The 13,592-nt window shown below is 35.5% G+C and overlaps 1 protein-coding gene across 1 annotated transcript in view; it reads right to left on the reverse strand.

Annotated features, from left to right (window-relative positions):
* LOC146136900 (uncharacterized) overlaps positions 1 to 10,435 on the reverse strand; it is a 52,206-nt gene extending 41,771 nt beyond the window's left edge. Inside the window, exons 1-14 of the mRNA XM_083396278.1 lie at positions 10,327 to 10,435; positions 9,491 to 9,666; positions 8,761 to 8,878; positions 7,884 to 8,321; positions 6,720 to 6,860; positions 5,991 to 6,116; positions 4,989 to 5,156; positions 4,089 to 4,251; positions 2,841 to 3,108; positions 2,399 to 2,493; positions 2,231 to 2,281; positions 1,757 to 1,794; positions 1,541 to 1,599; positions 719 to 823 (exon numbers count right to left, since the gene is read on the reverse strand). Of these exons, the coding sequence (XP_083252404.1) occupies positions 719 to 823; positions 1,541 to 1,599; positions 1,757 to 1,794; positions 2,231 to 2,281; positions 2,399 to 2,493; positions 2,841 to 3,108; positions 4,089 to 4,251; positions 4,989 to 5,156; positions 5,991 to 6,116; positions 6,720 to 6,860; positions 7,884 to 8,321; positions 8,761 to 8,878; positions 9,491 to 9,666; positions 10,327 to 10,329 (1,949 nt within the window). The 5' untranslated portion in view covers positions 10,330 to 10,435. The remainder of the gene's footprint in view (positions 1 to 718; positions 824 to 1,540; positions 1,600 to 1,756; positions 1,795 to 2,230; positions 2,282 to 2,398; positions 2,494 to 2,840; positions 3,109 to 4,088; positions 4,252 to 4,988; positions 5,157 to 5,990; positions 6,117 to 6,719; positions 6,861 to 7,883; positions 8,322 to 8,760; positions 8,879 to 9,490; positions 9,667 to 10,326) is intronic.
* Positions 10,436 to 13,592: the final 3,157 nt, after the last annotated feature.

Genomic DNA, 13,592 nt, shown 5'->3' on the forward strand with positions numbered 1-13,592 from the left:
TTCATTTTTTATGTTCCTTTTTGGAAAGAATAAGATAAAAGTTACCCTAGAAGAGCAACACCCATGTTTAAAGTTTTTAAACTACTTGTTCGTGTTAAATCAGTAAAAATCGTTAAGTTTGCTAGTATAGCATTACTCGATGAAGAAACCCAGGTGCAAATATGTACAACTGAACATCCCGTCAGGGGATTATATGTAAACTCTGTTAATAAATCATGTTTCGTGTAACACTGCTGAAAGAATACAAAATTGTACAAAAATTGTGATCTAGCCCTTCAGAGGTCGTCCTTATGATCAACTAAAACGGCTTAAAATGACTTGCAAAGCCAAAGAGGTCGTGTGGATCGACATTATCTTGTAGTTCGTGCCGAAACAAGCCACATTACAGATCCGTGCATAGTAAGTACCCAAATATAACGCCCTACATATCACAGTACATTGGGAGCCTTTGGGAGAATAACCAAATCAGTCGGTCAATTAGAGAATATTATCCTGGGCCATCCCGTTATGGCTGGGGTCGTGAGTTCCAACCTCACTGCAGCCCAATTTTTTCTTGCCTTATCCCGATTGCATAAAACTCCCTAATAAAAGTCTTCCGCGTGGGGCATGTTTTACACAAGGCAGAAAAAACACATACATGAGCCTCGGCTGATACGTATGGTAAGGAGTTGAAAACTAGTGACAGAACAGAAATACAAGTTTTAAGTTAGCTACTTACCCGGACGCGGACGGCGAGGGGGATTTCCCGTGCGTGTCGTCGGATGAGAGGGAGGACAGGGCGGCTTCGGCAAGCTGGTGTAAATTTTCCTCGGCCGAAGTTTCCCTGAATTAAAGTCACGTTGAACCAAATAACTTTCGTAGAAAAAGGAGAACGGGCAAACCAGGGGGTAACTTAACACTGCCCTTGGGTCAGAAGTGGACCGTAGGGTTAGATTTTGCTTACCCACAGCATATTACCCTTATGAGTATGACGATCAAACTTAACTTAAAGCTACATTTTCGTTAAATTTGAATGAGCAACTTTAGTAAATTTGACTGAGCAATTTTTGTCAAGTACAATTTTGGATAAAAAGTTGTTCATATTTCTTTGGTTTAACGATATTGAAGTTCATAAAGTTTGGCAAAAAACTTTATATCCAGTCCGCGATGGTTAGGCCTTACAGGTATCCGGCCCTTGCATAAACCAATAACAAGTAAAACTCATAGTTAAAACATGAGTACAAACAGGATCAGACGTTAAACCAATAAAAGTAAACAATAAAATATTAAAACATGATAATAGACTAAAAAAGCAATGAAAAGCTTTTTACTTTTATTGGTTTGTTGATGGCTGCGCTCTGATTTTATTTAATTATTTGTACTCTTACAGGAACTGACGATGCCACTTGGCGAAATATATTTTCCTTTAAACAAAACGTCTGATCCTGTTTTTACTCATGTTTTTAACTAGGAGTTTTACTTGTTAATATACGCGTCAGCGGAGTAGTGATCGACTGGCTAAAACCTGCTGCCGATGGTTTTGGATTCTATAAAGATACACCCTATTGTTGCATAAACAATTGACACGAAAGAAATGCCTCTCATGATTTGATTTGACCCCTAAAAGCCGTTTAATTTAGAAACAAATGAGCAATTTTTAAATAGTGGCACGTCTCTCGATACTAATTTAGATATTAATTAGTTTTGACAAAGCTTTTTATTTATGCAAAGCTTATTTACCGCCTTAAGAGGCAGCCATGCCTAACAGTGAACCTTACCCAGTTTTCGATTGTCTTAACAGTAGCTTCGAAGAACCTTAAATAAATAAAACATAGAAAAGTTGACAGTCAATTTATCATAATATAACAAAGTTTTTATTGTCACAGAATGCACGAAATAAGACGGTGCTAAAAATCGGCGCTTGGGTGATGGATTTTTCATTTATGATCAATAAATCAATATTTTATTCTATCAGGGGAAAGTCATAAAATCTAACGCTAAAACTTTGTATTAGACGTAAAGTTATGGAACTAGATAACTTAGAAGAAACATGCACTTTTTGCTTACCAGCATTCAAAGCAATAGTGCCCATCCAAAATACAGGATTTGAAATGTAATAATAATTCGGACTGCGCTGGGGTGTTTTAAACGGGCAAGTTTCAGAGAACTGAAATTATCTTATGTAGGATACTGATTAACATGAAGTAAACGACAATATATTCATCTAAAAATAATGATTTTAATATCTCACCCGGTTTTGATTTCTTGGTCATTAGTTTTGCGACTTTCTTATCTCTGTCTTCTGCAAAGTACAATGCAAATTTACTGTGTTGTTTCGTAGGAAATTAAAGTTAAACGGACAGTTTTTAAAGTTTATTTTACATAATTAGAAATTCAAACTTGTACTAAAATGACAAACCGTCGATCACTAGGGGCGCATCGGAGCCGTCGCTGTCGTCATACGTAAAAGTCGGGGATTCCCCGGAGTTGAATGTCGAAGAAGTTAAAGTTGTGCTGAAACAAAAAGTTTGCTGTTCGACTAACTGACTGAATGCACGAATCCAGGGACTTTCGATAATATCAGATAGGAGCCGATACCTGACGCCAAGAATTATTATCGGTACTCGATAATTACAGTCAGGACTTTTAAATTTAAAACCTTGAACGGTTGAATTTTGAGAAAATATTACCTTAAAATCAATGACAGAGAATCACTGCTTAAATAAGTCTAATATCCTATATTTCACTCCCGTTAGCAGTTTAACTTGTTTAAAAGACCGAAAAGTTTAGCAGTGTACCACTACAGGTAACGTTACAACTTACTTTAAAAGAAAGAGTAAAAGCAAAAGAAATTAACACACGTGTTTTCAGTTTGGGCGGACGAAACGGTTGGAACTGTAGCGGTGCTTGTCGTGACCACTGTAGTTACTTTGTCCTGAAGATTCTGCGTGATTTTGTCCAGCCTGGCCCGTTTCGCGTGAAAGCGTTCCGGTTGGACGGGCGAGCCACCGGGTGACGTAGTTGCCGAGCTCGGCTGTGACGTCACAGATACGGCGTCGGCGTCGTCGGCCAACTTTCGTTTTTTTGCTCGCTTGGGGGCGCTCGCGGTGCTGCTCGAATCGTCAGAACCTAAAAGAAAACAAAACTTGAAACTTATTCTTTGTAGAATAACTTCCTTTCAGGAATTTATGAACTCCTTATCGTCACAAATATTGATAAAATAAATAACTTTCACTGAAAGTCAGTGATTCTCAACCTTTTATGGCTTACGGCACCCCTCAAAAATAATAAATAGATTTCCGGCACCCCGACTCGACTTTTCGTTGAGTGAACTGGGAAATCGCAATCAACTCAAAACAAGTAGGAAAATGTCATTTGATATTATGGTCTCTAATCGTACACAATTAGTTTCATCAAGAAGGTTACCCATTACAAAAATCAGATTCTTAAAAATTCCCCAAATAACTATCGGCACCATTAAGCATTAGAAATGGCCACCAGGGCGCCACGGCACCCCGGTTGAGAACCACTGCTCTAAGTGGACAGAACACTGTTGAAACCAAGTCTACATTTACTATGTTTTGCACCTCTAATCTATAAAACAGCGTATGATCAAATCCAACCGCTCAAATTATTCTGATGCTTTTCTATGAAAGCGTGTTTTATTTTGCCTTATTTTTTTTCGCAATTGTTTCGTTGTGTCGCAAATTGATAACATATTTATTATTATTTCCTTTTTTTGAGGCTTTTGACTGCTCTTGTTACGATCTCTTGATGTATATATTCATCTTGTTTAATATAATTAATGAAAAATGCGTGCAAAAGTTGGGACAATCGCCGACTCGTGCGTAAGTAATGACAAAGAAATTTCAAAATGTTTGACAAATTTTATCTGAGCAATACATGTGCCGGACCTGATCATCATATAATATGTAATAATCTATACAACAAAGTACTTAGCTTTAAAATAACGAAAGTGGATTTTAATATAAAAAAGTACTGGTTAGATTGTAAAGCATCTTTATTTGTTTTAACACAAATTTTACAAGAACACAAAAATTGCGAAAAAGAAAAAAAAAATTGCGAAAAGTGCATAAAATGGAGCTTACTGAATCTAGCTGGGAGTCGTTTCTCTCGGTCGTTAGCCGACGTTCGGTAGCGCCTGAAGCCGGTGACAGGTGTGACTGGTTTCTTAACCTCGGCCACAACAGAAGCGACTGGCGTTTCAAGGGACTGGAGATAGGCCTTTTGAGCTGCTTTCAGAGACGCCTCCTGTAATACCGCTGTTATCAGGGATGTTTGGTAGTGCGCTCATGTATAGAGATGGGCTGATATCACTTTTTTGGACCAATACCGATAAACGATTTATTATAACTGTGAGATTAGTATTAACTTTTAATTAATTGAACAGATAGTGCAAAGTACATTCAGTTTTTTCCTATTTCATTATACTATACAACTCATATTGGGCATAATACCTTTACATGATGTGGTAACCTAAAACTCTAGGTTAAATCAGTAGGCCGTGAAATGAAAGCAACAAATACCAAAAATTATAAATTAGGAAATTGGTTTGTTTTAAGGAACACTTTATAATAATTTCATAGCAAAATGTCTGCAAAAATATCAGGCCAAATTTATCGACACCGATTTATAGGAAGAAGTGGAATGTTGGTTTACCAATATATGTCGCTCTCCTTGATTAGACAACGAATTTAAAAAACTGAACATCTTGCTGAATATCATCTACAACAGCAGGGTTGCAAACACAGATAAAAAAGAAAATAATTCTAAAATGATGCAATTTGAAACAGTAAGCAAGCAGCTTTATGGCCTTTTTTATTTAAAGACAAAGTAACAAGTATTCATCAGTTTTTTTAAGGTGTCGTTTTAGCAACTATTTTTCATATACTGAGATAAAACAAGGCATCTCAAAATTTCTCAGCCTACACCGAAGCCAAACCCTAAAAAAGACCTGAAAACTGTAAAATGGAACCCTTAGGACTTGCCTTTTCTTTTTCAGTTATAGGTTTCAGCATTGCCGGTCGAACTTGCTTCTTGAGGCCGTCGTAGAACATGACTACATATGAACCTGTTTTGCTGATACTTATTACTGTACCAGGATAGTAGGTGCCATCACTCCATTGTGACAGAACGTCGTCACCAACCTTAAATTTCTGTACACACAGAATATAAGTGTTTGTTTCATAAATTGCAAAGGAAACTTTTGGTAATTATTCCTTTAACGAAATCCATTAACGAATTTTTCCTGGGGAAGTAGGCAACAAAATAACGGAAATATTACATTACAAAATCCAAATGCACGGCAAAAAAGAAACTAGTCAGTTTGATTTCATATTTACAGCCCAAACTACACTGGAATATATAGGAGGGGTTGTTAAACTTTTTAGTGGGATGATGTTTCTATTTATCTCTATGTATGACATATATACCTTTTGAAAACATAAAATTGAAAATGCTTTTAGGTTATGAAACCATGACTTAGGTATATCTGCAATAAAAGTATGTACTTTAGCCAAAATAAACTTCTGGCATTAGCACAGAAGTGTCAAATTTTTTTTTTAATTTTCCTAATAAATCCTGGCTAAAATCCTCCGCAGGAAAGTAAATATAAACCAAATTCACTTTAGTTACTGTAGTTGCGTCCAGTAAAGTCACAAAACAATGTAAAAGCTTAATCATTGCAAACCAGAAAATAATGACCCAACAGGCCGAAAAATGGTGCAAAAACAAACGTTGTTTATGGTGGAAAAATTCAATAGTTTGCCATTTATAATAGCAACGCAATCACACTAATTCGCTTGTCACATAAACGTTAGCAACAAAATTTTGACAATCACTGTTGTGATAAACTGCCATAGTGCCAGTAAAATAAATTTGCTTCCCTAGGGGTACGCATACCCCAGTTTGAGAACCCCTATAGCCTCAAGAGTTGTATTTACTAACATAAAAAAATTAATCTCAGAATAATGTATTCAAGGATAACTCACAGGTTCAAGCTTTTTTGGAACCTGTGTGCAACCACGTATCAGAGCACTTGACATTGGAAAGATTGTGTCAAATCGTTTTCCCCATCCATTAAAGTGGACAAGCACTTCTTGTTTGTCGCTGTCAACCTTGAAAATAGAACGATTGAAATTAATGAATATACAAATAGAATATCAAAAAGCATTATATGAAACAGCTTTTTTAAGTAGGACACATAAATGCTACCTGTTACAAATTAGTATAAAAAATATGTTACTAATCAGTATAAAAAGTAGCTAATACGGACACCCAATGGCTAAACAAACATTTAACTTTTTTTAAAGTTATGCAAGAGCCTTTGAAACTGGGGGTGGCAAAACAAGTTTAATGGGTCACTGTTCGCTAGTGCAGCTCTATATTAATGACACACTAAGTTCAACATTTATATTATTTATATTAAGCCCAAATTAAAATGCCACCCACAAGAGTTGAACAGAACTGCAATAAAATTCATGCAGAATATACACTAACAAATATGTTTATTACTGTAAAAATATAGCAAATTAAAAGGGACAGCAGACTACTTAGTTTAAAAAGCCCTGCTGATATCACCAAATAAAGCAAATTACAACTAAATATATTTTTAATCATGCCAGGTTTACAATTCTATCTAGTCTCCTATTTCACAATTAAACGCAAAAAAAAAAACAGTGAAAGGCAAAACAGATGAGCATATAAACATTTCCTTGTACCGAAACAATCTTGGCGTTGTGCCACTTCCCACAGTCCATGGCTTCAATTTTCTCGTCAACTTCAAACTTAACAGGAGCAAGAGGAACAGCATCGGCCGGTATTCCTTGCTTAGCCTTTCCTGAAGACACAACTGGACTTCCCTGCGAAAAGTCATTAAGCATAAATTGATGCCACGAAGGCACTTTTTGTGAACTAAACAATATTTACAATGTATAAAGCCAGGTATCACCTAAAAGTTTTTTTGTACTGTACACCAGGTCTTCGGAATAAGACAGTGCTCAACGATGTTTGTTTTGCTAGAGTCCGACTCGAGACTCGAGTAAGACTACCAAAATCCTGAGTCTACCTTCGCAGTACCAAATTTGAAACTGATAAGGCCGCAAACTGTAAATTGCAAAAAGGGCTACCAGCCAAAAGTGGAATAGCAAATGGTGGAATATTTTACAACCTTGTATAGTGGGTGGATAAATTTCAATGACACCCCTTACAAGTGAATTGCCGACTATCCAACTTATATTAGTTATGTATTGTATTATCAACTAAGGTTTCCACGAAACCGCACATTGAGCAGGAGTCGGACTTTTGGAGTGGAGTACCTTGTAATTTAATTTTTAAACAACACATTTCTATTACAAATAGCCATGCTACCAACCGTGTCAGACTTGAATGTAAGCTATCCATTAGATGACTAATAAGATTATGTATTTACTGGTGTCATCAGACATATACAGGAAAGCTGTGTAAATTGCATTTACAATAAACAATGCTTAACTCAAACATTGGCTGTGTTTGAATTCACGTACGTCCCATATTATAAAACAATAATTTTTGGTTATATTTTTTAATCATTTAATACAATGGATTACTGCAGGATAACTCAGTGGCATCTAAAGTCCACAAGGTTATATATACTAGAAGATTAGCGAATGAAAGTTTTGAAACCAAAGCAAGTGAACCCTATCCATTAAACCTCGCTATAGTAAGTTGTATAACATTTTTTTGCAAATAGTTTGTTTTTGAATGGTAAATTGCAAGTGGCAACATTTATTAAAAAAATTCCACGGATAATTTCAAGTTTAAAAATCACTGGGCTAGTCCTTGCTTAAAAAATTGGCAGTATATATTTCTACAAAGTTCAGCCTGGCTATTGCTGGCATGCTTACCACGCTTTTCTTGTCCTGTTTACTTTCTCTAGCAGTAGACGACTGTTCTGAATGTTGGGAACCTTTGCTGGTCTGGGTTTTGCCAGGTGTAAACAAAATGGAGGACAGTTTTAAACCCCCAAAACTTCCCCTCGATTTTTTCTTTCCATCCTTTTCAGCTCTTTTCCCCGTTTTGGACGAATCGCTACCTTTGCCAGGCTCAACAGTCTTGGATCGAATGCGCTTTTTTGGCTTTTCCTCAATTTTTTTACTTTCTGGAGCCGTAGAAACTGGCTTCTTTTTCGGTTTTACTTTAATAATAGGAACGCCGCGCCTTGTAACGGGGATAATTTTAGGGGGAGTTGTTTGTTGGACGTACTCGTCAGCGGCATCGGGAAGATCATCATCGAGGTTTGATGCACGATCCGCAGCCGTCGGCATTTCAGCCAACTCTAAATTCTGAAAACCAAAACAAAGTAGGCCAAATAAACCACAAAGCAGTTAGTTTAACAAACTGCAAGCTGAACTTGCACTGTATGTGCATTTCTCTTCCTTCTGTGTCTTTACAGAAACTTGTAATGTGACAAATATTTGATCAATGCTTACATGTGTTTAAGTAAGTTAACTGTTCCAACATGTTTAAATAAGTCAATGTAATAAATATTGCTTACCTTGTATGCGAAAAAATATACAAGGTAATTGAACTGCATTGCATTATTTATAACATACATATTTACCGTTTTTAATAATTTATCTCTTTAAACTATATAATTACTAGTACCAGTATGACAGAATGATTGTGAATTGGCAACTACATCGGCCAAAGAATCAGTGAGAAACCATTTAGAAATTGCAGCAAAACATTTTTACTAAAAAAATATATATCAAAAATGCCAACCTGTAAAAATGAACTCAGCAATTGTTCAGAAACGACATCAAATGTTTTGCTTGCAGTGGCCTTGTATGTATTGTAGGCTTCTTGAACAAATGGGTTGCGTTCAAAAAACTTTAACCTCCTATATTGTAATGAAAAAAGTGTGTGTTACACAATGTTTAACACAAAGCAAATATTTCCGTCCTATTTATTGGAACAATCATTGTGCATTAGTTATAAGTTTGCAACAGTATATATATTTTATCATTGTACATATTTTAACCTTTATAAAAAATGAAGCTTTATGGCATTTGAAGCATTCCCCTCTTGTTTTGCTTTTTCAAAAGTAGTGCTAACAGCTTTGCCAATAGAGTAAATAGATTTAGAACTTAGGCCAAAAAACATCTAAAAGTGGGTCGCTGACCAGCATATTTTACATCCTCGGTAGATTTAGTAGCATTGTTATAAGTTGACGAAACTTAGGAAGCAAAACGAAAGGAGGGCTTACTTAAGATGAAAACCGTCTGGTAAGTATATTTTAGAATTTGTCTAATCAGAGTCTGGTTCTCTTTAAACTCATAAAGTTTCACAAATCTATTAGATTGATAAACCTATATTATTTATGCTTTGGTCACTACAAAAGGCACAAAACTTAAAAAGCTCAATACTAAAAATTTTTAAATGAATGACTGGCAGAAAATTAAAATGCTGTGTGGTTAAACTGTAGGTGACAGGTCATAACAAATTAAAATACCAAATAGAACTTGGTCTGTTGTCTTTGCACTTCGATGGTCTGGGAAATTTTTCAAGGTGCTTTGCCAGTGTATCATAAAGCGTATCGTGGGGAACCCGTAACTTCTTTTTCCAGCAAGAAATTAGAAATTTTCCGATAATCTCTTCCTCGCTAGCACTGAATATTTTCCGAAAAACCTAAACAATCATAGATCACTTGCAAAGTATTTTATAATGATATTTGGCTCAATGATAGCTCACTAGCTTAAATGTTTGCACTTAGATCAGTGGTTCTTAACCTTTTTAGTCCACAGACTAATTCCTTATTACCACATGGGTTTGCAGAAGTGATAAGAATGATATATAGTTTGTTTCCATGCTATAACAAGAAAATTTAAAAGATTTATTTATGGATAAACTTGTAATTTTATTTTAGCTTCAAACGAATCAAACCCTGTTTTGTAACATGTAATTGGTATTTGAACAAAAAATGGCTGCAGACTCGCCTAGAAAAAAAAGAGTCTACAGGGAGTTAAGAAACAACAACTTAGATACAACATTTACAGTGCTATCATGACCTTGCATTACTTAATATATACTTTTTTAACTATGATATATAAAAACTTAAAACAGAAAGTTCCCAAACAACAACAGCACTTCACAACTACACATCTAGTTGACTGTTCGAAGTCAAATTTATTATAACAATAGAGTGGGTATGTTTAGAAGACTATCAAAGAGTTTTATTACTAATATAAATAACTAACATCGACACACTTCTGACATAACTCCTGTGAGGCTTAGGAAGTTATTAAAAGGTTACACGCATAGGGGTCAACTCAATACCAAAGAACTTACCATTGTTAATTGGTTTGTTTAGAATTTTGTTAAAAGGGACTGAACAATTTTGTTAACTCACAGCATAGGTTTAGCGTAGACCTAAGTCACTATTTCCTGAAAAACAAAAGCATGACAGTTAAAAGCTGCTCAACCATAATCCATACAGAGTCTGGTGATCAAAGTAAAAAAAAACATAAACAAGCGATGGTTTACAAAAAGTACTTAACTCAAGCATAATATTATGTGTGAAATCAATAACATGTTACAGGCTATTTTACTTGATATTCATAATATTTTTGATTCAGAATAGTGTTTTCAATCAATGCTGCATTGAACAAAATTGCAAGCAAGTGTGATTTGAATATAATGCCATTTTCTAAGCAGGTGCGATTAAGAGGCCATTTTAACTTACAGTTACTGTCTATGTGGTCCTACTATAAGAATCAGCTTTTCCAAGTTTGCTTAAAAAACATTCGAATTTCTCAATTTATTCCATTTATTCAAAACTGAAAATAGAACAATTTTATTGTTTGTCAATAAAATTCCAGAATAATTTTTGTTGGCGACATAATGATCAGAAGTAATAAAATATTTTTGAATACTTTTTTTAATCAAAGAACAAATTTAACCATTTTTTTAACATAGATTATATAAATCTGACCGGCAGTTTGCAAAAAAGCGATAATAACATAAAAATTTGGCAATAATAATTGAAAATAAAACAAATGATCTATAAAACTACATTTTGAAAGATGTAAACATAAAGTCGGCTGGCAAAACATATATATATATATATATATTTGAGATTCACACAGCCTTTATCAAGATCGTAATGTTCTTTTCAGAACAACGTCGTACAAATTCTAAAAATACTTTTTCATTGGTTGTGCTTTTATTATATGTACTTCAGTTACACGACTGTTTAAGTATATGAGACACAACGTTTACTCTAGTGTTTTGCTGAGCTTAGGACAAATACTGACTATAACTCTGAAACTATAAAAGCTCTTACTTTTTTGGGAGTTTTACATAGGGTAATTTCCATGTAAACAAGTGTAGGAGACATTTGCATGATACTACCTTGAAATCAATATTGACCATTGAAACCCCATACGAAAGGTCTACTTCGTTACTATTTAACAAAATGCAACAGAAATGTAATATATATATATATCCTTTAATCACTGTTATGAACTAAACTTATTCATTTTTTGTTCTGAACATTTACGTACATTGTGTAATTCATCATTTAACAACAAGAGCATTGCAAAGTTCAATTTCTGGTAGTGTTACATGAAGCGATCGTCCCAAAAATGTTAAACTTAAACAATAACAAAGCAAACAAACAAATGAAACCCCAAAAAGACAATAACTTCAAGATGAATTTAAACTGATGTCTAACCTAAATCATCATCCTATACTGACACCACTAATTCCAAACATTTTCCTTGTAAAGCAAAGGCAGCAAGCAGCAGAGTTTAAATAATTGTACCCCATGGAGCATGGTGGAAGTATGGCCATAACACTGACAAGTGTTTTTGTAAGGCCAAACTCAAACGGCCCCCAAAAAAGTAAAAAACGGCACCCTGATATTTCAATATGTCAAACAAGCAATGTTCAAATGTTTTAAATATTTTAAACAGAGATTTAACCAGACTTGCCAAAATGTTCAGTTTGCGAGATGTTTTTCCTAATGTATCTCTCCTTTTACATTTTACAAGGATTAGCCACATGCTTTTAGTTACTTGCTTTTCTACATGCACTTGGCAAAGCAAAGTTAATGTAGGCCTTCTTGTGGCACCTAAAACACTTTGCAAAAATGAAGTATGCACTTTGACTAGGGATGCTCAAAGTAGAATATCGAATCCTTGGATTCGAATCCAGATGGGATTCGAATCCAATTCTGCCATTTATTTCGGGTAATTGGAACCGATATAATTTAATGTTTTACCGCAAATTGTTGCGCCTAATTGCACAAACGCGTGTGGTAAGTTGGCCTGTCGCCGCGGCGACCAATTTATAGTGCTTGCTTTAAATGTAACCTCGTAGTGCAGTGTCAGCGTTTTTTCGGGCGACCAATTACTGCGTCTCGCGATAACGTTCGTCTAATAATTAAGTGTCAATCAAGCGTTATTGGGCGAGCGGCTAACGTGTAATGTCAGGTGTGGAGTTCGCAATTTCCCTAAATGCGTTAAGTTGCAAAAGTAACATAGCGTTGCAAAACGTGCTGGCCGTCCACAAAATGCGCTATGGGGTTACTTCAGGTCAACTTTAGGCCAATATTCAGGGAAGTTATGCAGTTATGCACAACGTAATTGTCAAGAATTCGTTATGTCAATAATAACTTTGTATTCTTTGCAGTACATCATTTGATAATGTACACATGTTAGAAAATTGTTTGGGCGATTTATTGCTGTGATTGTGGGCCCTGTAGGGTAGATTAAGATTAATCCCTTCCCCAAACAAAATCGAGGTTAAATAATTTAATAAAAATATACTAGGATTCGCTATTCTGGATTCGTTATTCTAGATTCGAAACCTATTATTCTAGAATACCTTGGGATTCTACTTTGAACATCCCTAACTTTGACTTTCCTTTATGTTAAACAAGTGCATTGACCATTGGTGCACCCTTAAAAAAATCATAAAAATGTTTGGCGAAATATGCACATCTCGCGAATGTGCACAAAATGTGCTCTGAATGTTCATCGGCAAAATGTGCTCTGAATGTGCACCGAATGTGCACACCACGCGAAAGTGCAATTTATGTGCACCAAAGGTGCAGGGTTCACGTAATGCGCATTTCAACTTGCAGGTGGTCTCGGAATCCTACCACCACGAACATTATTTGGGTTAGGGTGCGGGTTGGCGTGTTTGTTTAATAATACTTGACTCATCCAAACACTAACTGACACCCTAACCCAAACATTGTGCGTTGTTTTAATATTTGTTTCAACGCTGTAGGCCAAAACTAATTCTATAGCTGTTTACCCAACTTTCAGCACCGGCTTATTGTTACATATACGACAAATGGGTCGGTTACCATAGTTTGAAGATGGATAACCGGTTGCACGACAAATAGCCGTTTCCAAAATATACTACTGTGCTCTAAGGTGTATATTTTGCCATAGTGCACCTTGGAATGTGAACTATTAGGTGCATATATCGTCAGTGCTCATTATGCGCCCAATGTGCACCTTCGACTGTGCGCTGAATATAGCAGTTGCACATTGTGCGCACACATTTTGGTTTTAAGTCCTGGTGCTTTTACCCCGATTATTTGG

The sequence above is a fragment of the Ascidiella aspersa genome, chromosome 8 (genome assembly GCF_963924565.1).
Source record: "Ascidiella aspersa chromosome 8, kaAscAspe10.2, whole genome shotgun sequence".
NCBI classification, from domain to species: Eukaryota; Metazoa; Chordata; class Ascidiacea; order Phlebobranchia; family Ascidiidae; genus Ascidiella; species Ascidiella aspersa.